This window comes from Lepidochelys kempii, chromosome 10 (assembly GCF_965140265.1).
Source record: "Lepidochelys kempii isolate rLepKem1 chromosome 10, rLepKem1.hap2, whole genome shotgun sequence".
NCBI lineage: Eukaryota > Metazoa > Chordata > Testudines > Cheloniidae > Lepidochelys > Lepidochelys kempii.
Window position 1 is genome coordinate 84,064,684 of NC_133265.1, and position 24,318 is coordinate 84,089,001.

Here is a 24,318-nt window from a genome sequence, read left to right on the forward strand (position 1 = left end):
CTTTTTGTTTCGAAATTTTAGGTAATTTTTACTAAAAAAAGGTAAAAAATACAGAAAGGGCAAAATGTAAACCAAACATTTTGAAATTATTAAAACATTCCCTTTTGATTGACCTGATCCAATAAACGTTCAGCGCATTGGTTCGTGACTATTTTCGAGCTGCCGGATTTTCATGCCGGTTTGGGATGGGAACCCTCTTCTAAATCTCGAAAATTCTTGCAGGAGAAGAAAACGGTTTCCCGCTCTCCTCCAGTTATGACTCATCCCGAAGTGATCCAGCACTGTACGGTAAGAGTGGGCCGGTAGTCAGTAGGGGCTCAAGGAAGAGTGCCACCTACTGGTTCACCTTGATTATTACAACACCATCAGCTTAAAAATCTATTAAAAATGGTAAAACAAGAGATATGGAACTGAGCTTATGAGGTGTAATTCTCCCCTTAGTCATCTCTACAGCTCATGATATCATTAATGGGATGCCAAGTTGGGGAACATACATCCCCATATGTTTACACTCTTAACAATAGAGGCAAATATATAAAGTATAACAGATCCCCAGACTTTTGCCTTCAGTCTAAATTACGTTAATGATTTCCCCCTTTCGTATTCAGTATTGCTCTGCTGAATAATTTTTGTGTTTTGCTGCTTTGCATGTTTTAATTTCCATTGTCTCTATTCCTGCTGTATCCTGCACATTTACAATTACAGGGCATTAAGTTGATGCATATGCCACAGCTGCAATGTGGTAAAGGCAGTGCAGCACTTAGAAACGTTTTCAGAGCTGCTCTCTTTTCAAAGCCACTTGCTTAGTCTTAGTGAATTGTCAATGTAATGTAAAGCATTCATTAACATGAATTGCCCTGAATGTATTTAGGTACCAACGTCATGGCAGTTTGTATATAGCAAAGGGAGAGTCACTTACAAAGCTTGACCTGGCCCTAGAAACAGCAGATCATATCCATTTTCATGTTTTTTCCTTTTCCTTCTTTCTAGCCACCTAATTGTTGACTTCTTTATGAAAGTTTTTACTGTAAATGGACATCTAATTATTGGGTTACATAGAACAACGGGCAAAAATAACACAGGAATTCTCTACTTTTCTCCACCCACCACCTCAAACCACCAGCGTTAACCTTGACCTGTAAAATATAGTCACTTTTTAAAATCACTCACCTATGTGTTACATGCAGCCCAAACAGGCCTTCTATTCCAGGCATTAGGCAGAAGCATGCATCCAACAGGCTGAACGGCTGCCCCTAATTGCTAGAAACAGTGCAGAATTTTCACTGCCTTGTAGCTCTTGTGGTCACTGGCAACGGTGTAAAGTAACTGCAAAATGGGCGTGGCATGCCTCCAATTCCAAAAGAGAATGTTTTACAGCTCCTTTGCACTGCTGTAAATAACCACACAAGGGGCAGGGCAGGGGAGAGTCAGAGAGGTCATTGGTTCAGATGGGATCGCAGATTCTGCTGAAAATTTCATGACCCTAGAAACACCTGGTGGGCATCTTTCTAATGTACTTGGACCAATACAGCTAGACCAACACTGCAATGACACTAGAAAACACCTTGACAACCCACTGCAGGGACCCTGAGTAGGAGAATTTGTAGGACAATATAAACGCATAGGGCCAAATCCTCTTCCTGGTGTAACTGCATCCAATGACTCCATCAATGACTATGGTCCTTTTCTCTCACCTTTATGCCAGAATAAATGAGGTGATAAATACACCCATATAACCAAGTGACCTGCATGTTTCCAGTAACCTACTGGAAATGAAACAACAGTGCCTCTTGCTTTGAATTCAGAATGATCGGTATCATTGGAGAGTTGGGCTCTTTACCTCCGATTTCAGACGTTCAATCTCGATTTCCCCATCTTCAATCTGTTGTCTTAGTTGCTTGGCAACAGTTTTCTCGGTTTCCACAATCTGAAGTAAATGGAGGTACTTCTGCATTAAAGCTTCATGCTCTGTAGCAAGATTCCTATAACTGTTATATAGACACATCAGTTAAAATGTTTCCTTCCCTTCCATCCTCCTTTACCTCCTTGCTCTCTATTCTCTGCTGCTTGCTCAGTCTGTGCTATGGTACCTGCGGTTACGGACACCAGCCCACTACAGGCGAGGGGCTCAGGAACCACTGGACGCTCCGCCAGCGAGGAATATTCTACAGATCTGACCCTGCAAGCCTTGCTCAGGCCAAGGGCTTGTTGAAGCTGGTCGAAAGCTTTGCCAGACTAAGTCATGCGGGATCTGGCTCTGCTGGTTCTGATCCTGCAGACACTTAAGAACGTGCATAACTTTGCTCACGTGATTCTGATGAGGTTACTCGTATGAGTAAAGCTACGCAGGATCAGGGCCACTACTCCAGTGTTTCCTAGCTCCTTATCACCAGGCAAGAAGCCTCTTCCGCCGGGCAAATGCCCTTCTCTGACATGGGGTGCGGAAATGCCTGGCTGCACACACTCAGTCAGAACTGATGACAAGTGAGAGGCATCAGCATCTGAACCTGAATCAAACCCAGAGAGCGTGTGACTTCTAGAGACGTGGCAAAGAGATTAAAACGTTCAGGGCCAGATTCCCCTCTCCCATCACAGCTGCCAGTCAAGTTCCATGAATTTAGCAGAAGGGAAGTCGCTGTCTCTTGCTTTTCTTACAAACATCCACCTTTGTTAAGAGACTGCACCAGACAGGTTTATCCAACATCCCACAAATACTATACATCTTCTCCCCCCATCCCCAGCCTGGGTATTTCTCCTTAGCGATGCAGGCTGCTGGCCACACGGACTCTCCCACCCAAAAATTGTAAATGAGCTGCATTCCCCTTTTCAAACCAGGAGAACATGGGCTTTGAGTATCTCTTTCTGTCCAATGCTATTCTTTCATCTTTGCTCTTTGCAGATTTTCTTTAGATCAGAACAAAAATTAAGTAACTTTTTCTGAAACCAAAGTTGGGTCTAATCCATTGGCCAGTCAGTCGGGTCAGAGAGAGGCAACTATTAACCTGGGCCAGATTCTGCCAGCTTCTGCCTGTGGGTGCACCTACCTGGAATCCATCCACACAGAGCAGCTTGCAGGATCAGGCCCTTAGAATTCTTGCTCCCCCAGGGCAGTAGGGTTTGAAGCTGGGCCTCCTGCACACACACACATTTCTGCTCCCATGAAGCTGCCGCACTCCCGCAACTCCCAGTGACACCAGCGGCCTCTTGCAAGAGCAAGCCCCAGGTTGACCAACTGCAGCTTGTTTAAGCAGCAGGGAGTTGTGACAATTTAGGCCCCTTCACCAAACCATCGTTTTCCATTAACTGAACAGCACTCCTGTTTGGACTCTGAAACTGCTGCTCTGCACCTGGCAGCCAAATGCTCCAGGTCACTTGGCATTTGCGATTTCAGAAGGTGATACCTTGCGTGAGTTATCGCTGCTACCCATTCGTCACAGTCTTTGGCATCCTCTGTCCTCAGCTCCAGGGTTTTCTGATTGTCATGGTTGAAACTAACCGTAAAATAATGCTGCAAAAAGAAAGATACTACGATTACCAACATACCAGGGTCACTAGGAACAGAGCTTTTACTTTATGATCATCCACGTTTCATTTCGTTACGAAGCTCATTGAAATATTGCCTAAGAAGAGCCTGCGAAACAGATATATTGGACCCAAAGCGTCAGACAAGAGAGTGGCGCCCGGTGGGAAGGCCAGGTCAGCACGTTGTACGTGGGAATGAAGGTGGAAATGAGAAAGAGGCAGGGAAGAGGGTCCGACTGAATTCTGTTACTGGCAAATAGAATCTGCCATATACATTCAGGGTGAGCCGCTTGCAGCTACCCAGGAGAGAAGCCAGGTGAGTGCTTCTCGGAGTAAACCTCACCCTGGCCCCTGGGGCCGAGCTGGCACAGGGGGGTACAAACGGCAATCCCCTGTGGCAGGCTTGGGGAATCTCAGCCTGGCCTTTAGCCATTGCCTACGTGCGAATGGAAGTGAGAGGCATGACCATGGACGTACCATGGCACAGCGTGTCCTAAACTCAATCCCTGATGCCTTGACTTTGGTTTGACATTCAGTGCAGGCCCCACTCCATGTGCCTGCAGCAGAGAGCAAGGCTCAAATGGCCAACAGCACAATAAGACTCAGCGCACTAACTATATTTAGCTTCCCTTGACATTTACAGTATTTGTGTTAATTGTGATCATGGTGGCAGCCAGCACAGGAACCAGGATTTCGCTGTTCATGAACTTTCCTGTTGTCTCCTAGGAAACAGGTAATGTACTCTAATGTCAGACACTACACCGAACTCATACAAACCCTGTTAGAACATGCTCATTCTGCCATTAGCTTCTGGTCTGTAGTAAAGTTTAGCAAGAAACCTGAATTAACAGAGATCTCTGCAAAAAACTAACAGCTTGCAGCTTACTCACTTGTATTACCTAGGGAGGTGGTAGAATCTCCATCCTCAGAGGTTTTTAAGGCCTGGCTTGACAAAGCCCTGGCTGGGATGATTTAGTCTGTGTTAGTCCTGCTTTGAGCAGCGGGTTGGACTAGATGACCTCCTGAGGTCTCTTTCAACCCTAATCTTCTATGATTCTATGATTTGTCTAAATATTTCCGAGACCTCCAGGTAACAGGATGCCTGCTAGCACAAATTCCATTGAGCCACATAAGCGGGTACAGTAATTACAGGCAGACAGTAGCTCGGTTATGGACCATGGCCGTTTATTTTTGAATTTGGATTTTTTGTCAGCTAGTAGACAAGACACACACATTTCACAGCAATTCTCTCCCTGGTTAGAAGGGTTTATTGTGGGAAATGTGCTAACTGTATACTGAAGGTCACTCAGGGTCAGGCATGCCTATCTACCTACCTGCCATAAGTTGCTCATCACAGTGATATTCCAAGTGCTGGACAAGGCAGCCCTGAGTGTTCCCCAAAGGTGCTCTACTCCGTCTGCCCCCATTCCCACGTCCCCCACAGCCTGTTCTGATCCTTCTCTTCCTCCACTCTCTCTTTTTGTCCTAACTTCCATTACAGGCACCTCCTGGGGTGGCCAGAGGCAGGTGTCACTACTGAGGAGAGGAGAGGTTTTCAGTTAAACCAGGACTTGGGACAGGTGTGGCCTCAGTCCGATCTCCTCTCTACAGCATTCCCAAAGCCAGGTCTCACTGCTGGAAACGCTGGGCCCCCAGGTCTGAGAACCTTATTCTGGGCTTGGCTAGCTGCAGCGGGCTGCAGAGAGCACTCGTCTTGGTGGGTCGTCGTGGATAGAGAGGCAGCCTCTGACGTCTCCAGTCCTGGCCCTTGTAGGTTAGGACGAGGTCTCTTCATTCAGCTCAGAAATGAAGGAGTCCAGTGCAATGGCGGGGCCTTGTGCACAGGCCTTTGTTGCTCCCAGGCCAGGAGCAGAGTGCTGGGCTACCCGGAGTTTGTAGGCGGCTTTGACCTGCAGCTCCAGGCAGATGCAGAGAGCACATGAGCGTATTGCACAAACCGTCTGCTGTGGCTGGTTTATACAGACCTGTGGGAAGACTGAAGTGATGCCTGTCCTCTAGAACAAGGCCGGCTTGGCTGGCTACCCTGTCTCAGTAACTGGCGCATCACTGGATACCAACAGGGTCTGCTCTATTTCTTCCTGACCCCGAGCGAACTTCCTGTACATCGCTCCAGGTGGGGCAGGCTCTTCACATGCTCCAACACATGGTCCTTTCAGAGGTGGGAATCTGTCGCCCTTCTCTACCTGCTGCAGTTCTCTAACTAGATCTGCAAGAGAGCTTAGTCCTGAAGCTCTCCCCAGCTAGTGAAATAGGAATGTGCACCATAAACCCGCTCTAGCGTGTTAGCTACAGTGCGCGGCGCAGGGAAGGGTGCGCAATGGCGTGGGGGAGAGGTGGCTGCAGCCTGAACCTAACACACAGAACCCCGGGGGTTCTGGCAGTCAAAGCCTTTAGAACATTTCAGTGTTTTGTACCAGCCATGGAAAGGACATTTCCCGCCCCCCTCAGAGTTCGCATGTATTCAGTGACCTCTCCAGAACTTTTCTGAAAATGCCAGCAGTCTTGCGCTGATTTCGCCACCTAATGCCGGGTTATTCCCACCATCTCATGAAGAATTTTCCGCCTGAGATGTCTCCCTGAGTCCCTTTCCGCTGCTGATCCCACGGACAAGATTTATCCTTCCAACGTATTCTTGCATCTTGCTTGCAAGAAAAAAAAAAGTCCCCCTCTTTCCCTCAGGAACTCCCTTCCTCCGCCAGGCCATGTTGTCAGCAGGGCTGCCGGCTTTGCCCACGTCCCCCAGGCATGCTGCCCTGTTAGGAAGGGGATATTGTTCTCACTTGATGCATGCAAAACATCTCACTGCTTTGCCATGGAGTCTAAACTCAAAGCTCCGTGGGGCGTGGACGCAGAGCTGCAAGCCTGTCACAACTGATTTTCCAGCAGAAGATGACAGCTGCCTTACTCAGGAGCAAACCCATACCCCTTCTTAGGGCCGGTCGCACTCTTTCCAGCTGGAGGCTCAAGGCCATCCAGCTTGTTCTTCTAGAGGATTTGGTCGTGACTTAGATCTTTGCACACAGGCTTCAGCTAGGGCAGTTGCCCACCAATAATTACAGATCCAATGACACAAGGCCAGACCTCTATATCTGTGGGTGCTGCCCCGCAGGGGCCTGCTGTGGCGTTTGCTACGTTACTTGTGACAAGCCTGGGAGAGCGTGAGCGAACTGGGCCTAGCACCACTCCAGCGCCTTTGATTTAAAGCTGATACATTTTACCGTTCTGGGAATTTAATTAAGCTTCCAACATAATTACACTGTAAATGTAACTACCGAAAGGAAGGCTTTGAAAGCTATGGAAATGAGCCTTTTCACAGCATCTAGATGTAAATGGAGGTTTTCTTTTCTCATCTCTCAATGGAACTGGCCCTGTTTTATAGGCTGTACATGGGGATCACTTCCTCCGCAGTGAAATGCGGTTATCTCTGGGGAAGGGCATGGTGGCTATTTCACAGCACACAGAACAGGACCTAGCTGTTAAAGACAGAAGAGAACATTAACTTCCCCAGCTGAAACCAGCCTGGGAACGTAAGTCCTACAGTCCAGCTCTGACCCCCTGGCCTCAGAAATGGGGGACCCTGAGGAACATCATTTTTTCTGTACTGAACACACTGTTTTATTAAACCAACAAATGACCTGGAACTTCTGATACTGAAGCCAAACCAGGATGCTGTGCACACAGCACACTTTATGCAGAAAGCCACTATTTACAGCAAAATAAAAAGTCCATTTGCGCTAATGCTCACTGTTATTGTGTTGTGTCCCTCCCTACCCCCCATTCGTCCTTGTGTCAGAGATCCCCAGTCCACCCTCTCCCCATGTCAGAACTCCCTCCCCTCCCCATGGGGCCTGTCCCACCCCTGCTGCCCAGCCTGGTCCCCAGCAGCCCCACGGAGAGCTTTCTCAGCTGCCCACTGTCCTGGAAGGACGTGGGGTGACGTGCGGTGCATGCAGAGAGGGCGGAGGTGGGATCTACCACTGCTGTCGGGCATGGGTGTGTCCAGTTGCTGGAGCAGGATTTCCCAATGGCAATTTGGGACCACAGGACTACTTTACAAGTCAGGGCAGATGCAGGATGTCCTGCACCATGCGGGGCACTTGAGAGGGGTGTACGATGGGCTAGGAACATAACTGCCTGTGTAAGCATTTGCCTGGGGCACTGGAGTTCACAGACTCAGCATTCCTGCTGATCATGCCATAGGATTTTTAATGATGCTAAAGTCAGTTCACGGCCTCTGTGCCCTTCTGGGTGCCCCAGGGCTTCCGGATGTTCAAATAGCCACAGCTGCAGAAAATGCCCTTCGTGACCCAGAGCTGACCAGAAGTCTGCACTTCACCCCATCAGGCACAGATCTGCCCCCGGGATTCATGCCTTTGTGATCTCTGGTCTCCAGTGTTTTACCTCATAGATCTGCGCATGAAGCCAAAGCATCTTAAACATCTCCAACTGGTACCAACCTCAGCAGCCTCTCTGCTCAGCAACATGGGTCTCCGCGAACACAACAGCCAGGTGCTCTGCTCTCTGCAATCGCTCCCCACTGAGCAACGAGGCTAGTGCAAGACCTCTGTCCTGCTAGTCAATGCCCACCATGGGAATGGCTTGAGCTACTGGAGAGATCGCCTCTCCCTCTGCAACCAGGACTTCCCATGCCAGCTACACTCCACTGGCACAACGAACCTGTCAGGCAGTGAGAGAAGGTTTGAGAGCATGGGAGAGAAACCTTTCACAAGAGTTGGGCCTGGACGGTGGAACTCAGTGCCACAAGAGACCACACTGTGCTCAGAATGACATGCAAGTATTTCTTTGACTTCGCTTTCCTGCCTCTTCTGACCGTTGGCTTGCATGGGGCAGCCGGAGGGAGAGGTGGAAGGAATGCATTCTGCTGTCTTTCAAGCTGCTTGTACAGGTGGAGAAGAGAGAGAGCTTTTGGTTGTTCTTTATATCAGTTTGGGAGCTGCTCAGATCCGGGGGTGATGAGGGCCATACACGTACCTAAATGCTTTCTTTTGAGATGGGGATTGGTCCTGCTTTGAGCAGGGGGTTGGACTAGGTCCCTTCCAACCCCAATATTCTATGATTCTGTGAATGGCCCAGCGATTAGGAGCTGGGGCATTTGTTCAGCCTTGACTTGAGGAAGGGAGGCATCACCTACTGTGTCCTCAAGATAAACACACACCATAAAACCTACAGGAAAAAATTAAGGAGTCCAAAAATCTGGAGAGTCCCATTTAAGGCTCAAACATGCAGTGTCAAAGCTGAATGCTGCTATCTTAACGTTCCCCGCTCTAGCCCCTTGTGCTGAACCAGGAAACATCCCTGCATTGGTCAGTTCAGGTCACAGTCCAACTCTGTGTTCCCCAGTGATCCCCTGTATTCCCGCTGAGCCCTGGGAGCCCCGCACTGTACACCCCTGCCCAGCAAAGCCCCACATCACAGTGACCAGCCTTCGTCCCAGGAACTAGAACAGCTTTGAGCTTTCCTCCCGTCACTCCTCACGGGCTGGAGAAGCACCAGAAGCTGCCTCTCCTGTATCGTACACAGGGCCACATTTAGACAGGACATGCAAGGAGGTGGAAGTTGGAACCCCTTAGGGTTACCTGCCTCCTCTCTACCAATGGGTACGGAGCCCAAGTGGGTCCCAGTTACACCCTGAGGAACAGAAAGAACGTAGGAATTGCCAGAGCAGGTCCCAGCAGGGCTCCAGCTAGCCCATTCTCCTGTCTCTGACACTGGCCAGCACCGACTGCTTAAGAGGAAGGAGCAATAAATTCAGCAGGAGGCAATTATGGGTGACCTACCTGCAGGGAAGTATCTGCCTTAATCAGTTTCATTTCTTGGAGCTTGGTTTATGCCCTGAAGCGTGAGGATTTAAGAAGATGAAAGATAAAGTAGCTGGGATCCATGTCAGATGTCAGGAGCCAGAAGACGGTGTGAGTGCAAGTGACAGGCACTAAGCTTCCCCTTCACGTGGCTACAACAGGGAGGAGCAGGACCAAGGGGGTTGAAATGAGCATAAGAGGATCTATCTTGGACCACCATCCTATCACTGATTTTAGCCACAAGTCCTTGCCAGCTCAGGGACAGTGGGACACATGCCAGGGCCAGGATCAAAAATGTCTTTGTGTGCAATGCACTTTCCTGTGGGGAACTCCACCTACAGTGTCTGTCTTTTGGCCGGTTCTGATAGTTGGACCTTTGGGGTTTTTGTTTCACTTCTCCAGTGAATTGCAGTTTAAATCCTCTCTGTAATTGTACCTTGCGTTCCAATTTCAGGTTTGAAGACATGGGGGCTAAATCTTCCCACGTCAGGCAGGCAGTCGGCTGAAGTCACTCATGTGACTAGACCAGAGGATTTTGCTCATGCTAGAAGCAGTGAAAGTCAGTTCATATACAATTAAAATCTAATTCAGGGAGTTGCTGGAACGTATACCTGGGGGTTCATTGTACCACTCTGACGGATTTATTCCCAGACAGAACTCAGGAAGCACGGTGCATGTGAAAGAAGGAAATTATTTTATGTTTGAATAATAAAACTCCCACCACCTTTTCTCTCTTACTGAATTAGGATCCCTCTCTGGTATCACACTCACACATCAAACTCAACACCCTGGCATTATTTCTGAAAGGAGCACGCTAACACTGTGGGCTGAGGCTCCCACACGTCACAGCCTCTGACCTCGCTTGGCGCTAGGGATGGAACCCGGCAAGCACTGTCTGAGCCTCGATGCTACAGTCAGATCCACACAAGTGGGCCTTTGTGCCCCATAGGGCACCCTACAGGCACAAGTGTCTGCCTGCATTGGCAGGATCATGGCATTGTAGATATCACAGGCCACAGAATTTCCCTCAGTTACCCCTGCAGCGAGCCCAATAACTTGTGTTTGGTTAACAGCATCCCCCAGCTGCCCGTCTTGATGTGAAGACACCAAGGGCTGGAGAATCCCCACTTCCCTTGGGAGTTTGTTCATCCTCCTCACTGTTCAAACGTTGTGCCTTGGATTTAATCTGAATTTGTCTGGCTTTATCTTCCAGACTTTGCCTCTTGTTCTGCCTTCCTCTCCTAGACCCTTTAGCTCCCAGTATCTCCTCTGTGACGGCGCTTTGACGCTGTCATCTAGGCTGCATTGTGACGAGCTAAACAGATCGAGCTCTTCAAGCCTCTCGCTGTCAGGCATTTTCTCCCGCCCGCCAATCGTTGCACAGGCAACCTTAACTCTGGCCTTTCCTAGCTTCTGAGGGCTTCACTTTGCACCCTTAACATTCTTTTACCACAGGTTTTTTAAATGTAATTTTCTACTTTAAAACCCACTACCAAAAAGACAGAAATGCTGTCACGAGGAACCACACGAGTCATCAGCAGGATGTGGACATTTCGATCCACAGCTCAGAACTCTCCCATCTGAGCTCAGAGAGTAACGGGTAGCCGTAGTAATCTTAGCTTCTATGTGAAGCAAGCATCACACACGTTGCCAGTGGGTTCCGTAGCCCATAGGGCTAGATTGCCGCTATTATATTCGCTGCCTGGCCTTAACTATTAATTACAAATTTATTCATCATTTGTAATTTCTAACTAACCTTCCGCGAGAAACGCCAACAGGCAAAAACAGAAGTCACTGAGGCTTTGAGCAGCAGCTAATGTATTGCTGTACAAAGCATAGGGCCTGGGCCTGCTCTAAACAATGTTTAATCTATTGCTGGTTTGGTTTGTTGGTCTCTTGGGGTTTCTTGCTTGTTAATTAATTGTCTGTTTTGTGTCAGGTGACTAGATTATGATTTTTCATACTTTTGGGAAGTTTATGTTGCAACAATAAGTCCACATCGATGTGCTATCAGAGGAATGGTGAGGCTCAGGACTCCTGGGTTCCCTCCTATCCCTCTCTCCTCTGACCCACCCTCCCATACCATAGCTCTTGCCCTCTATTCCTCCTTCCGCACCACGTTTCGTGGCCCCAGCAGCAGAAGCACTGAGAGCAGAGGAGAGACTGTCCGCCTGCAGGTTATTTTGGTGACCAGCAGCACAGCAGCCCCCAGCAGCGGGAGGAGCAATTGCAGGGAAATCCTGCTCCACCCCTGCAGTCCCAGGATGCCGCATGCTCGGCTGATCGGTGAGAACGGTGCAGGCAGTCTGCTCGGCATGTAGGAGCTGCGAGGGGATGGAGCATGCTCAGTGCACACAGACTCTTTGGAGAATTTAGTAGCCAAACTGTAACCCGTCTCTCCTGAGCATGTCTGAACTGAGATTTTTCAAAGGATTATAACTTGGGCAAATTTTCATGCAAGCAGCAAAGGCAACTCCCTGCCACCAGCATACCCACCCCTCGCCAACTTTCAATTCTCTGTGCTTAATCCTGGACATAATAGAGCTTCTCACTGAAACCGTGGTAAGAATGTTTTCACATGGGCAAAACAAGGTATTTTCCCCCTGATCTTATCCTCAGAAATGGCGGAACCACTTTAGCTGAAATTTCCCCAAATAATTCAGCCTGTGGCAGACACCCAGCAGGGAAAATTTTACCCTGAATGGTTTAAGTTTGGCAAAAATTATAAACAACAGACATCAGAGTCTCCTAATGCAAAGCCAACCCTAACAACAGACCTGTAATAATATTTGCATCTTGGCACATGCTAGTACTTCACCTCCAAGGCCCTCAGAGAGCTTTGCAAACACCCATTCATTCTCAATAGCATTCAACCACAGTCGTGCCTGGGTTCTCTTTTCAGTCCCAGCACAGCAGTGATCAGTCCCAGCAACCAGGCCAAGGACCTGAGTGGACCCGGAGTCTGAGCTAACTCACAGGTGCGCGTCCCACGTCAAAGGGGGGATTACCCTGGTACAACCTGGGGAGAGATTTGCAGGGAGCATCAGTGTCCAGACTGTTAATCTGGCCCTTTTCAAGAATAAGCAACCTTAAAAGAATAGGTGGCTGCCTCCTAGTTAGCCTACTACAAAATCAGGACTGGTGTGGAGAAAGTTAATAAGGAATTGTTATTTACTCCTCATAACACAAGAACTAGGGGTCACCCAATGAAATTAATAGGCAGCACATTTAAAACAAACCAAAGGAAGTATTTCTTCACACAATGCACAGTCAACCTGAGGAACTCCTTGCCAGAGGATGTTGTGAAGGCCAAGACTATAACAGGGTTTAAAAAAGAACTAGATAAGTTCATGGAGGATCGATCCATCAATGGCTATTAGCCAGGATGGTGTCCATAGCCTCTGTTTGCCAGAAGCTGGGAATGGGTAACAGGAGATGGATCACTTGAAAATTACCTGTTCTGTTCATTCCCTCTGGGGCACCTGGCATTGGCTGCTGTCAGAAGACAGGACACTGGGCTAGAGGGGCCTTTGGTCTGACCCAGTCTGAGCTCTCTTATGTACCCCAGACTTTGGGGGTGAGGGAGTGGAGCTCGTGGAGACACACCACACTGAGCGTGGAACTACAAACCAATCTCATTGTTACTGCTCCCCTGGAAAGGTCTTTGTGCACATGCTGGTGGGTAGGAGGCAGCCGCACCTTAACAGACATCATCATGCACAGCAATCAGGTTTCACTGTGGGCAGTCAGCAACAAATGCTGTCCTTCCCTTCTGGTTCAGCTGTCCCAAGAATTAACCACCCGCTTCACATGACACATATCGACATCAAAGCAGCTCTTGACTCAGCTGACAGGTCAGCACTTTGGCATTCCAGATGTTCTGCTAAAAATGTGCATGGTCTTCATGCTGGCACTGGTGCAAGAGTGTGCATCGGTTCATGGCTTTTGCCATGTTTTTGCTCAATCTCAGGTGAGCAACTGGGATGCATTCTAGCCCCAGCACCATTCTGCTGAGCTATCGATTGGATATTAGGACTTGCCACTGCATACATCAGAATCCAGGTTGTTCAAGACGTATTTAATGACCAAGATTAGGCTGATGACGCTGCCTTGCTTGAGGAGAAGTCAGAATTTCAGCCCCACCCTCCAAGGTCTCCAACTTGCCACCCACACTATGGGGTTGAATGTCTTGTGGCTGAAGACCAAGGTCCAGAACCTCTGAACTGGGCCACCAGAACCCCTGGTGCGGGTGGGATCGAGTACAGTGAAGAACACTGACAAGTTCATCTACCTAGGCCATAAGCAGAGTTCAAACAGTCAGGACATTCTTCAATGAACAGGTTTCGCCACCTCCTGAGTGACACCCAGTCTCGCCTATGGCCACAACCACATGTTTGCACAGAGACAAAGTTCAGGATCTCTCAAACTTGCGTACACCTGTACTGCTCTATGGGTCAGAAACCTGGACCCTCTGGAGCAGGGTATATGCTAACAGCATAAACTCTTCTGCCTGTGCAAACAGTCCCCATTTCACAGTGATCTGGCCTTGCTCCAGTCCCTCATTACATTCAAAAGCAGCCTCATACACCCATGTCACTGGGATGGACAAAACCACCGCAGCACCTTGCGCTCTCTCTCGATCTCTGCATTGACACCGTGCATGCCCTGACCCTACCTGGTGCTGCCTGTGAAGCTGTCCCAGAGATTCTTTGCACTTCATTGCATGAGGCCTGGTGGGATCTCTCTAGCTGGCACAATGCTCTTCAGAAGACCATGCATTTTTGATGATGGGGAGGCACCTGTCCTCCAGTGGCCCCTGCCATCCAACTACATGCTTCCTATCCACCAATCTCCACTGCAGCACCCCAGAATCAAAAACAATAACAGAACTGACAGTCCACAAGCCCCTCTTCAGCCTGATCACTGCAGGGACCCAGCACCCCGTTCTCCCACCTTTTGTTTTACCTACTTATTTAGACCGTGAGCTCTTCAGGCCAGGAACCACATGTCCCTGAGTATTTGCACAGCACCTTGCCCAACAGGGCCCTAACTGAAACCTTTGGGCACTACTGCAACACACATAATTAATGATTGTCTCACTGCAGCCCAAACAACACCGATTCTCCACGCAGCAGACAGCTTTAGTTTTGGGAGATGGGGATGGGCATTCCTGTACCTATGTTTTGTACCAAAGAGATCCCTACAAGGTCAGCACCATTCACACTCCCACAGCTGGGTTTGCAGTAGTGTCATGGGACCAGCCCACCTTGGGGTCACAGCCCCTGGAAGCCACAGCCCAAAAGAAAAGATGTGTCAGTCCCAGCTTCCTGCAGCCTCACCCAGAGGGAAACATAACAAGCCAGGGCAGCTGCCTTTCACCTGGTCCCAGTGAGAATAAAGTGGGCCTCATTGTATTTATACCGTCTGGGGACCTGTGTACCCTCCTGTATAGGAAAGGTGGCCAGCTGCCTGGGTTCTCCTTACTTCCCACTCTGAGGTGAGGGAGGGACAAGGAAGAAATGCTTTGGTTGTTCTTAGCCCGAGAGACTCCAGAACCAAACCCACAGGGCCCCTTGCATCTTACCTGGCAGCACTGGTTGGGGGCACAGTGGTCAGCGCTGGTTCCTAGCAGCCGGCGGGTATGGCTAGCTGGGAGCGAGCAGCCCAGCCCAGGAAACCAACTTATGCTAGTTCTGCTCCGGCTAGCGCACCAAACGCACCAGTGTGGACACTGTGGGTCAGATAGCAGCTCGGGCTCAGAAGCCCACTCGGCCCCTGGGTCTGAGCTCAGGTGGTTGGCCCAGGTCTCCACCGGAGCCGCCACGTCCACACAGCTACTGTTAGCACGCTGCACTGCTCCCCACGAACTAGTCTGTCTACCCGGCCTGGGAGCCTTGCCCCAGCTGCAGCGCAGACATATCTGAACAGGCCAGAGCTGTAAGCACCTCTCTCCGGGCCTAGCAGCTGGAGCAGTCTCTAAAGCCTGGGACTCTCCTCTCAGCCCAGCCCAGGGGCTGGAGTCTCTCAGGGGTACAGCCAGAGACACATACACCCCGTCACACTGGGGTTCGCAGCTGAGCTGTACAAAACTGAAGCTGCACAAGAGCGTTCTCAACTCCGGGAGCTTCATTTGATGCATTTGCTGATTTCCGACCAGCCCCAACCCCTCGTTTGGCTGTTTTTACTGAGACAAGTGCAGACACTAGCAAAGCGTCTGCCTAGAAGCTATTTCCACTTCCCCGTCATTCACAAATGACTCTGGATTAATGAAGGAGACTGGTCGAGCCATTAATGGGCAGGAACTATTTCCACAGGAATTTCATCCTGATGCATCTGATGTCCCTCCCGGGGTATTAGGAACCCAGCACACTGGAGCCCTTATAATCCACGATACTTTAAAGCCTTTCTACGTAGCTATTCACTGTCTGGTACAGAACTGCACCAGATCCAGCGCACTGCAGAATCAGGCCATGCCATTAACAGCCAGTAACAATGCCAACCCCTAGCACTGTTCATCAGCACATCACCACGCGCTCTCTGAAGGAGATCGGTATCATCACCCTCCTCTCACAGCCAAGGGAAGAAGCACATGACACCTAGGGAGGTGGTGGAATCTCCTTCCTTAGAAGTTTTTAAGGTCAGGCTTGACAAAGCCCTGGCTGTGATGATTTAGCTGGGGCTTGGTCCTGCTTTGAGCAGGGGGTTGGAGTAGATGACCTCCTGAGGACCCTTCCAACCCTGATATTCTATGATTTTATAATGTACATGTTACATACATAGACCGACTGCTTCATGGGTAAACCCTCTGCACCTGTTCTGACTGGGTAGCCAGGTACAGGGTGGCTCCTGGTAAGGGAGCGGACCACTGGGCAGACATATTCCCCCGAGGCTGCAGTACTCCCAGCCCCTTGACCTGCATCCCATCCCCGTGGGGCAATGGCTAGTGGATTAGGATAGCGGGGGGTCCATCAGCCCTGCCTTGATGGCAGACCTACCTGTGTGGGGAGCTGGGCTCTCTGGCACCCCGCATGGCTCCCCACATCGTGTTCCTTGTTCAGTGGAACAGTCTGATCCCTGGGCAGATTGGGACATCAGCCCACGGGGCTGTTTGTGGGGCAGACTGGAGCTGGCTGCAGCGATCACTGCACTGATCACACTGCACTACAGACTTGTGTCTTGAGCTGGGATTCTCATGGCCTACCTACGAGAGTTAGCTGCCATGCCTAACTCCCACTGAACAGAGTGCCTAACCCCCTTAGGCTGCTTTGAAAATCCCAGCCTAAAGCTTGATAATACGGATCTGAACATGGGGCTCAATGTCTGCGAACGGGGTGGGGACTGGATTCAGACACAGTCTCTGTTCCAACCTCGTGGCCTCTCCACTAGGTATTTATACTGTAAAAATAACCATTTGAAAGTGTTTCAGTGCCCAAGGGTTGTGACATTTGGGCTCTTTCAGTCCAGCCCAGGTGTCAAACAGGCGTAGCAGCAGGAGCGAAGTGTGGAGGCAACCTTCACCTTTGGCTTTTAGCGGCACTTGTATTTTAAACTAACCACAATGTTATTTAAGCTGGTTTTTGTTCCAGTTCTCTGAGACCCAAACCTTCCTGATCCTCCACATTGCACTTCCTCGAGGACAATCTGCCCTGCAGCGATGGTTAAGTATTCCAGGGGAGGTCTAAAAAGAACTTCACATCTAAACACACCTCTACCCCAATATAACACGAATTCGGATATAACCCGGTAAAGCAGCGCTCTGGGGGGGCGGGGCTGCGCACTCCGGTGGATGAAAGCACGTTCGATATAGCGCAGTTTCACCTATAAAGCAGTAAGATTTTTGGCTCCCGAGGACCGCATTATATCGGGGTCGAGGTGTACAGTCTGATTTATATTCTGTTACTCCAGCAGTTTCACCCAGCACCCTTCTCCCTGTCTCCGTTACAGCCGTGTGGCTGTACAGTGTGTTCGGCTGACAGCGTCTAGTCATTCCCTTCCCCCGTTCTCTTTAGCAGAATCCTGCAACACCTTCCCATTCAGCACATTCAGGTGTTTTCTGTCCAGGTCCTGCCAACAGCTTCCACTGACCGACCTCAGGAGACGGTTTTCCCCTCATATCTAGAGCCCATCTGGTAGCCCCTCTGGCTCGGGCAAGTTGTCCCATTTCACCCCCTGCCAGTGCCGGGTTTACAATGGCTCCAGAGGCTCCATGGAGCTGGGCCCATGCTCAGAAGGGGCCCCAGCCTGCCACACTTGCACTGCGCCCCGAGACCCCGCTGGCTCCCCCCGCCCACCACTTGCTCCTCTCGGCCTGCCTGCCAGTTGGCCGAGGAATCCTCTCCTCTCCTGGCCCCATCCCCTGCTCCTCTCAGCCCCCGGGCCAGACCCCAGGACACCTCCAGCTCCGGGCAGGCTCCGCTTCCACCACCTGTGGGGCCCCGCCTGTCTCCCCGGAGCCGAGCCGCCTGGGACTGGTGCAGAAGCCTGGCCAGTCTCAGCCAGGTGGGGGGAGGGGAGGTTGTTGGGGGGAGAGGGGGCTTGGCTGGGCCCCTCCAGGCAAGTGGGTCCTGAGGGAGCCCGGCCGGGGCAGGCCCTGGCCCGGCTGATCGCGCCACTCCCGAGGGGCCGGAGCGATTCCCGGCCCTGGGACCAGCCCTGGCTGCGCTGCCGGCTCAGCCCGGCAGACACAGTCGCCTCCCAGCAGGGCCGGTGCGTGCGGCCGGGAGGCAGGGCGTGGGGGAGTGGGGCTGTGGGGAGTCTGGGGGGGTGCTGGGCTGTGAAGGGGCGGGGAGGATGTGTGTGTGTTGGGGCACTAGGGGTTCTGCGGGGGGTGCTGGGCAGTTGTGGTGGGGCTGTGGGCAGTGGTGGTGTTGTGCAGGGCACTGTGCATTTGTGTGTGGGGATCTGGGGGGGCGCTGGGCACAGTGGGTTCGGGGGGGCTCTGGACATAGGGAGTCGGGGGGGTGTTGGGTGGGGGGGCTGTGTGGCGCGGCATGAGCCTGCCCCTGAGGGGAAGGGACTAGTGCCCTCGCGCTGGGCGGAGCAGGGCCGCCCCTGCCATGCCATGCCCCATTGCCCCTGGCTGGCCCCTCGCTCTGGGGAGGGTTAATCGGTTAATCCGGCCCTGCCTCGCAGAGGACCAGCACAGGGCCTGTGTACCGCGGAAGCCCTCAGAATGGAACTTAGCGAGGCCTGAAGTGATGCACAAATTTGTGCTGGCTTCTGCATGGGGTGAATTTCACCCCAGGGTCCCCGGTCCACTGCTCCTACCCGGACTCTCGCTCCTTCGTTTCTCCGTGGTACTTACCTGGCTGCTACCGTAGCATCTGGGTGTGCAATCCGCAGGTAAAGCCAGTACGACCGTCCTTTGTGAGAACTGGCGGGTGACCGAGGCTGAACGGGGCTGTGAGGAGCGGAAACAGCTTGGGTGCCTGCGGACTGCTCAGATGAGAAGACCCTTTGGAAGGTTCTAGATCAGGTTGTGCCAAAGTGACCCGAGTAATCCCGGTGGTGCCGACGGCCATCAGCCTGGTCTGTCTGGGCTGGAGGCCAAGGACGAGTGAGAATCAAGTGACCATGTGGATCCCTTGCGATGCCTTTCACTCCAAGGTGCTGCCACCACGGCTTACGGGGGGCGGGGTGGAGCAGACCTCGAGAGGGCTCAGGTGTGGTGGGGTGACCCGTCACCCATCCTGAGGGCTCCCTGGTTGGGGGCAGCAGGGCTCCCCCTCATTTACCCTCCCGTTCAACACTGCTGGGAAGTTTCAGGGAGAGAGAGCAGGCAGTGGAGCCCAACAGAATACATGGGACTTTGGCAGCTCCATGGGTGGGGCTTGGTAGAAAATCACTGCTTTTCTCCCCTGGCCACCGCCTTCCTCTAGCTCAACCCTAGATATGATGGCTAGGAAATTCTACAGAAATTCAGTCATCGGACCTGCAGCAGACCTCAACGCTGACGGAAGATGGCCACTAGAAACCATGCCGAGTCACAAGCAGCAATCCCTTTCCTTGAGTACGTGAAGTGGTTTTGTCGTGTCATTACCTAGGGCCTTTTATGCACTATCCTAGTCTCCCAACGTTCACTTATTTGTGAGTGCCTTCTGGAACTGGCGAGAGTGCCTAACCCGAGACCCAATTTGCCTTCCAGTTGTCATGGCGGGTAGGTGCGTTCAAGCAGCTGACGGTTATCGCAGCTGACATAAAGGGCGAGACGGCGGCATTCTCCTGCTTTGGGTGGATGAGCCTAAAAATCAACAGCTAGCAATAAAGCTTTTAACTTCATTGACCTAAATCTCATTTGTATTGCAGAAGGCAGGGCCTGTCATGCAGACAGAAGGGGATGAATGACCCATACCCTTCATTTGCCTACAGAAAAGAACAGAAAATCCCAAGGCCAAAATGTTTGCCCTCAGCTTTAGGCCATAAAGTAATATTCCTTGTGCATGTGCACATAAATGACGAATACAAGCACGCTCCTGTGAGTGGAGAAAACGCAGAGCCAGGGGGGTCCGCTCTGCAAGGTGCAGAATCACCTTTGTTGGACCTGCACCCTGTTCCCATTCAATTTTCATTTTGATTTTTAGCAACTACTAATTTCCTATAGGATGTGTAGCCACTTCCACAGCCTATTCTGTCCGAGGCTCCCTCGGAGCATAGCCAGCAAGAGTGCCAGTTGCAACGTGCTTTTGTCTGTAGTCTGGACGTATGTCTACTGGGAACGGGTTCATTATACAACAGCAGATGGTAGCAACTTGTGGTCAGTACTGACCTGGGGCTGAATTCAAATTGGTGACCTGTTACCAAGCCCCTCCCTGCTCCAATCCCCACTCCAGGGCATTCTGCAGAGAGCTTGCACCAGATCTTTGCACCCCTTATGTTCTGCTTCAGCCTTTGGGTGATAGAGGGCGCATTGGCCTGCTGGGACTTAATTATTGCCCGACCCTGGAGTGAACCCCGCTGCACAGGAGTGAATTTCACCCGGTGTGAATTTCATCCTAATTGTTTCCTTTGCTTTTTGTAGTAACACAATATTTAGATTTGTTTTAATGTTGATCAATTTCTCCCTCTCTCTCTCTGGGGCATTGATTCCCAGTTCTGGGTTCTTTCGTTTGAATTCTCCTACCTTGCTCTGATTATTGTGCTGATTTCTACTGCACTGGGAGTCTGGGCAGTGCTTTCTACTGGCAGGTTAGGGCTGGAATGAAGATGACAGGACTGCTTGTGTGAATGGTTTTTGCTCCCTGAGAGACGCAGTGATGATGTGCTTAGTTGCCTCTGGAGCAATGGAATGGAAAAGCTCATCCCCTGCGTCTCTTTTTTATGTGGTAAATGTGAATGTCAGCGTGAAAACCTATCCAAGCTCAGGTGAGCAGGTAACACTGCACTCAAACGACTGCTGGGAGCTAGACAGAAAGAGAAGGCCCCAAATAATACAGAAATTCACCTTATTGTGGGTTTGAAAATGAAGTGTGTTAATATGCAGGGTCCTTATTCTTCATTAAAATAGTCACTGGAAGAAACTTATTACTCTTATATGACGTCCCTACGCCTGGCAATGTTTGACATTCATAGTGCAGTAAAATATTTACATAATTAATATTCTGATTGCTTGTAAAGAGGCTGAGATGCTACAGCAATCTGCAAGCCGGGTATGTGTCGCTGAGTGAATACAGCACAGGGTGTCCTGGAGTTGCCGTGGCTGTGCTTGTCAGGGATGGTATCGTTCTTATTCGGGCAATTTGGGTCTCTGGCAGCAGGCGTTAGAGATCTATCAGATGAGAATGTTTGAAAAAATGGAAGGACTGACATGAGGGTCCTGGCTCAAAAACAAATAGGGAAGTCTGTGACTTCGTAGGTGTATGTTCCAAATTCCGATTTCCTCTGGATAAATTCAGGTTTCTAACACTGACTAGCCTGAAGCTGAGTTTCTGACAGGCTCCACCTATTGCAGTGGTCTTGGCTAATGATGCGGGAGCCTAGAAAAAGTTTTCAATTAAAAGCTTTTAAATGTCTACAGGATATCTAGCATGTGATGGAGGCTTAGGCCAAGGTTCCCAAAGCCAGGTGCCTAAAGTCAATGGGAACAGCTGCAGACTCAGGAGAGGCAATGGACAAAAGATTTTTCCCATCAAATTTTCATTTTTGAAAACAAACCCCCAAAACTTGTTGATTTATTCAAAATTTTTCATTTTTTTTGCTATTTTTATGACTTTTTAAAAATCAAAAACATATTTTGTTTATCAGGAACCAAGTTTTACTGAAAATCCAGTCTTCAGTAAATGACATTTCAATAAACATTTTGATAATGATTTAAATTATTTTATTAAAATGTTGATTATAATTTTGTTTAAAAAAAATCATAAAATCAAAACAAATCACATATTCCCAATTTTTTTTAAAATCAGGCCACTCAGTTAGGGGTCTAGCTCTGGATTTTGGAACCTAGCATTCGTCATGAAATTGTGAAAAACTTTGCCTTAATCTTTTGGAGGAGGGTTCTGGCCATGCAGCCAGGAGCAGTCTTGGTTGGTTGGTCACCTAGTCACTTTAGCAGCTTTATTCCATCTTCCCTAAACTCCAGTGTGAGCTGGCACAGTAAAAACTGTACAGAATAACTCATTAATGCTCCCTGCACTCCTGGGAGGGGGCGTGAATCGTTTTGAAACTCCAAGGATGTAGACTCAAACAATGTTTTGAATAGGTGGTAACATTTTCAGAAGCACCTTGGTGACTAGCCAAAGCAATTCTGTACAGTTACTAATGTCACTTGTCACTGAGATGCTCTGGAAAAAGTCCCCGTTTTCCTCGTTGTAGCCATGGAACAGGAAGATTAAGAGACTTGTTCAAACCTATGACACCCTGGCACCCCAATATTCACCCCGTCATGTATCAGGATATGTTTTGTACAAAGTATGCCTTGTGAGGTATCGTTCTAAAAATCTTGATCTGCTAGACAGTAATATCTCGTTGGATTGTACATGCTATCGTCGTATGAAGTTTGGAGATGTATGTGTTACTGAAACACGTTGTGAGGTTGAACACACCCATAAGCAGCCTTTCAGGTACAACCGCAAAAAGGCCAAACAATGTTAATGGCTCATGGAGGAAATGCACACAAGCACAAAGGTTATACCCCAGGAACTGTGTACAACAGAAACCTCTCCAAGATAGCACTACATTATGGGAACTGTTTGACCCAGGTCACAAAAAAAGAGCTTTCCAGCAAGTGGAAAATGACATCATGGGGGGACCCCACTCTCCCTGCAACAACATACCTGGAAACACCTGAGGGGCAAGGACTGAACTGTGAGAAATGATGGTCCCAGGCTAGAAGGATTTTTAGCCAGTGTATGAAAACCTGGGAAAGCCAAGGCAGCTTGTGCCTTAAGCCTCTGCCAGCCTGTTTATCACCCAGAGTGAGAATTTGCTAATTCATATCCTCCTATCTAGTATGTCAAGCTCCGTTTGCGGTTTTTGTTTATTTACTAAGGTAATCTGCTTTGATCTGTTTGCTAGCCCTTATAATCACTTAAAATCTACCTCTTGTACTTAATAAACTTGTTTTTGTTTGGTCTAAACCCAGTGTCTGGAAATCATAACTGGGGGCCGGGGAGCAGAGAGCTGTTGCACATCTTCCTCCACATGGAGGGAGGGGGTGAACTTCACGAGCTTACGCTGTACAGTTCCCTGTGTAGTGCAAGAGGGTATAATTTAAGGTTTACCCTTCAAAGGGGGGGTGCACTTGAGTAACTGGGCAGTTCCTTAGCTAAGCCTTCCCATGCAGAGCTGATCTCAGCACTTGTGCGAAGCTGCAGCTGGGTGTGTCCCTACCTGTGTGTATGCTGGTGAAAAAGCAAGCTTGGAGAGCTTGGCAACTTGTCACAGGGAGCCCAGGCTGGTGGGTCAGGTGGGCTCAGTGGTACCCCAGTTCCAAATGGCACCTCAGGGGGAACATATCACAAAACCCACCTAGACATCCCTGTGTCAGAGCTGAGATTGTAACCGTTGTGTTCCTGATGCCAGGCCTGTGCTCCAACCACAACTCTCTCTCAGAGCCAGAATGAGAGGCCAATAGCTGTGCGTGTGAACAGAGAAATGGCAAATGGGCTTCGCACAGCTGGGAGAGCAGAATCTGACCTTCCTTTGCGGCAGAGACAGGCAGGAGGGAACAAGCTGGGCCTGAGCAGGGCTAAGTCCATGCTCTAAGATTTCCCAGTATCAAAAGTAAAAAAGATACAAGAGGTGAAATTCAGGCCTTGATGAAGTCACTAAGAGCTTTGCCATTGATTTTAATGGGGCCAGGATTTCATGGAATGGAATGCAAGTTAATAGCAACAGAGAAAACAAAAAAACCGAATAAATCTTAACTGTTTAACGGTAGAGGTTACACATATGCCAGAAACACAAGGCCAAATTCCCGGCAGCTCTAAGTGGTGCAGCTCTACTGACTGCAGCAGAACTGTGCCTATTTCCACCTACAGAGAATTTGGCCCATAATATTGGCTGGCAAAATATCAGGAATCTGGTGAAATTTGCACTTGATTGAGGGCTCAGGGGCATTTGAGTGTCTAATATTGATGGTGCGATGAACAGATATACTTGGAGCTGTATGTGACAGACGGGGAAACTGTGCAAGAAACTATTTTAATTAAAATGTGATTTGTATTTCTGATGATGTACAACAGGGAACTGTATTGATCAAGGCACATTTGAATCCTTTCTTATGTCAGTGTTTCGAAAAATGTACCCCTGATTGCTTGTGGTAAATTAGGATATTTAGCAAACCCTGCACTGAACAGTTCATAAATACAACACATTCATTTGCTCTACTTCCCACTGCCAGCAGCGTGGTTTTGGATTCAAGGTGATGGTTGTAAATGGCAATAAATCTAGCTTTCGGCTTGAAACGTAGCTTTGCCTCATATGTTATTGTTTTTCTCAGTTGTGTTACGATTACCAC

At 49.6% G+C, this 24,318-nt stretch overlaps 1 protein-coding gene across 2 annotated transcripts in view; it reads right to left on the reverse strand.

Moving 5' to 3' along the window:
• The window catches only part of RASGRF1 (Ras protein specific guanine nucleotide releasing factor 1), a 96,180-nt gene that overhangs the window by 64,441 nt on the left and 7,421 nt on the right, over positions 1-24,318 (reverse strand). The window contains exons 2-3 of one of the 2 annotated variants that reach the window (XM_073304567.1): positions 3,402-3,508; positions 1,841-1,988 (exon numbers count right to left, since the gene is read on the reverse strand). In XM_073304567.1, coding sequence (XP_073160668.1) covers positions 1,841-1,988; positions 3,402-3,508 — 255 coding nt within the window. Of the gene's footprint in view, positions 1-1,840; positions 1,989-3,401; positions 3,509-24,318 lie in introns of those variants that run through there. The other variant, XM_073304568.1, reaches the window with a different exon arrangement.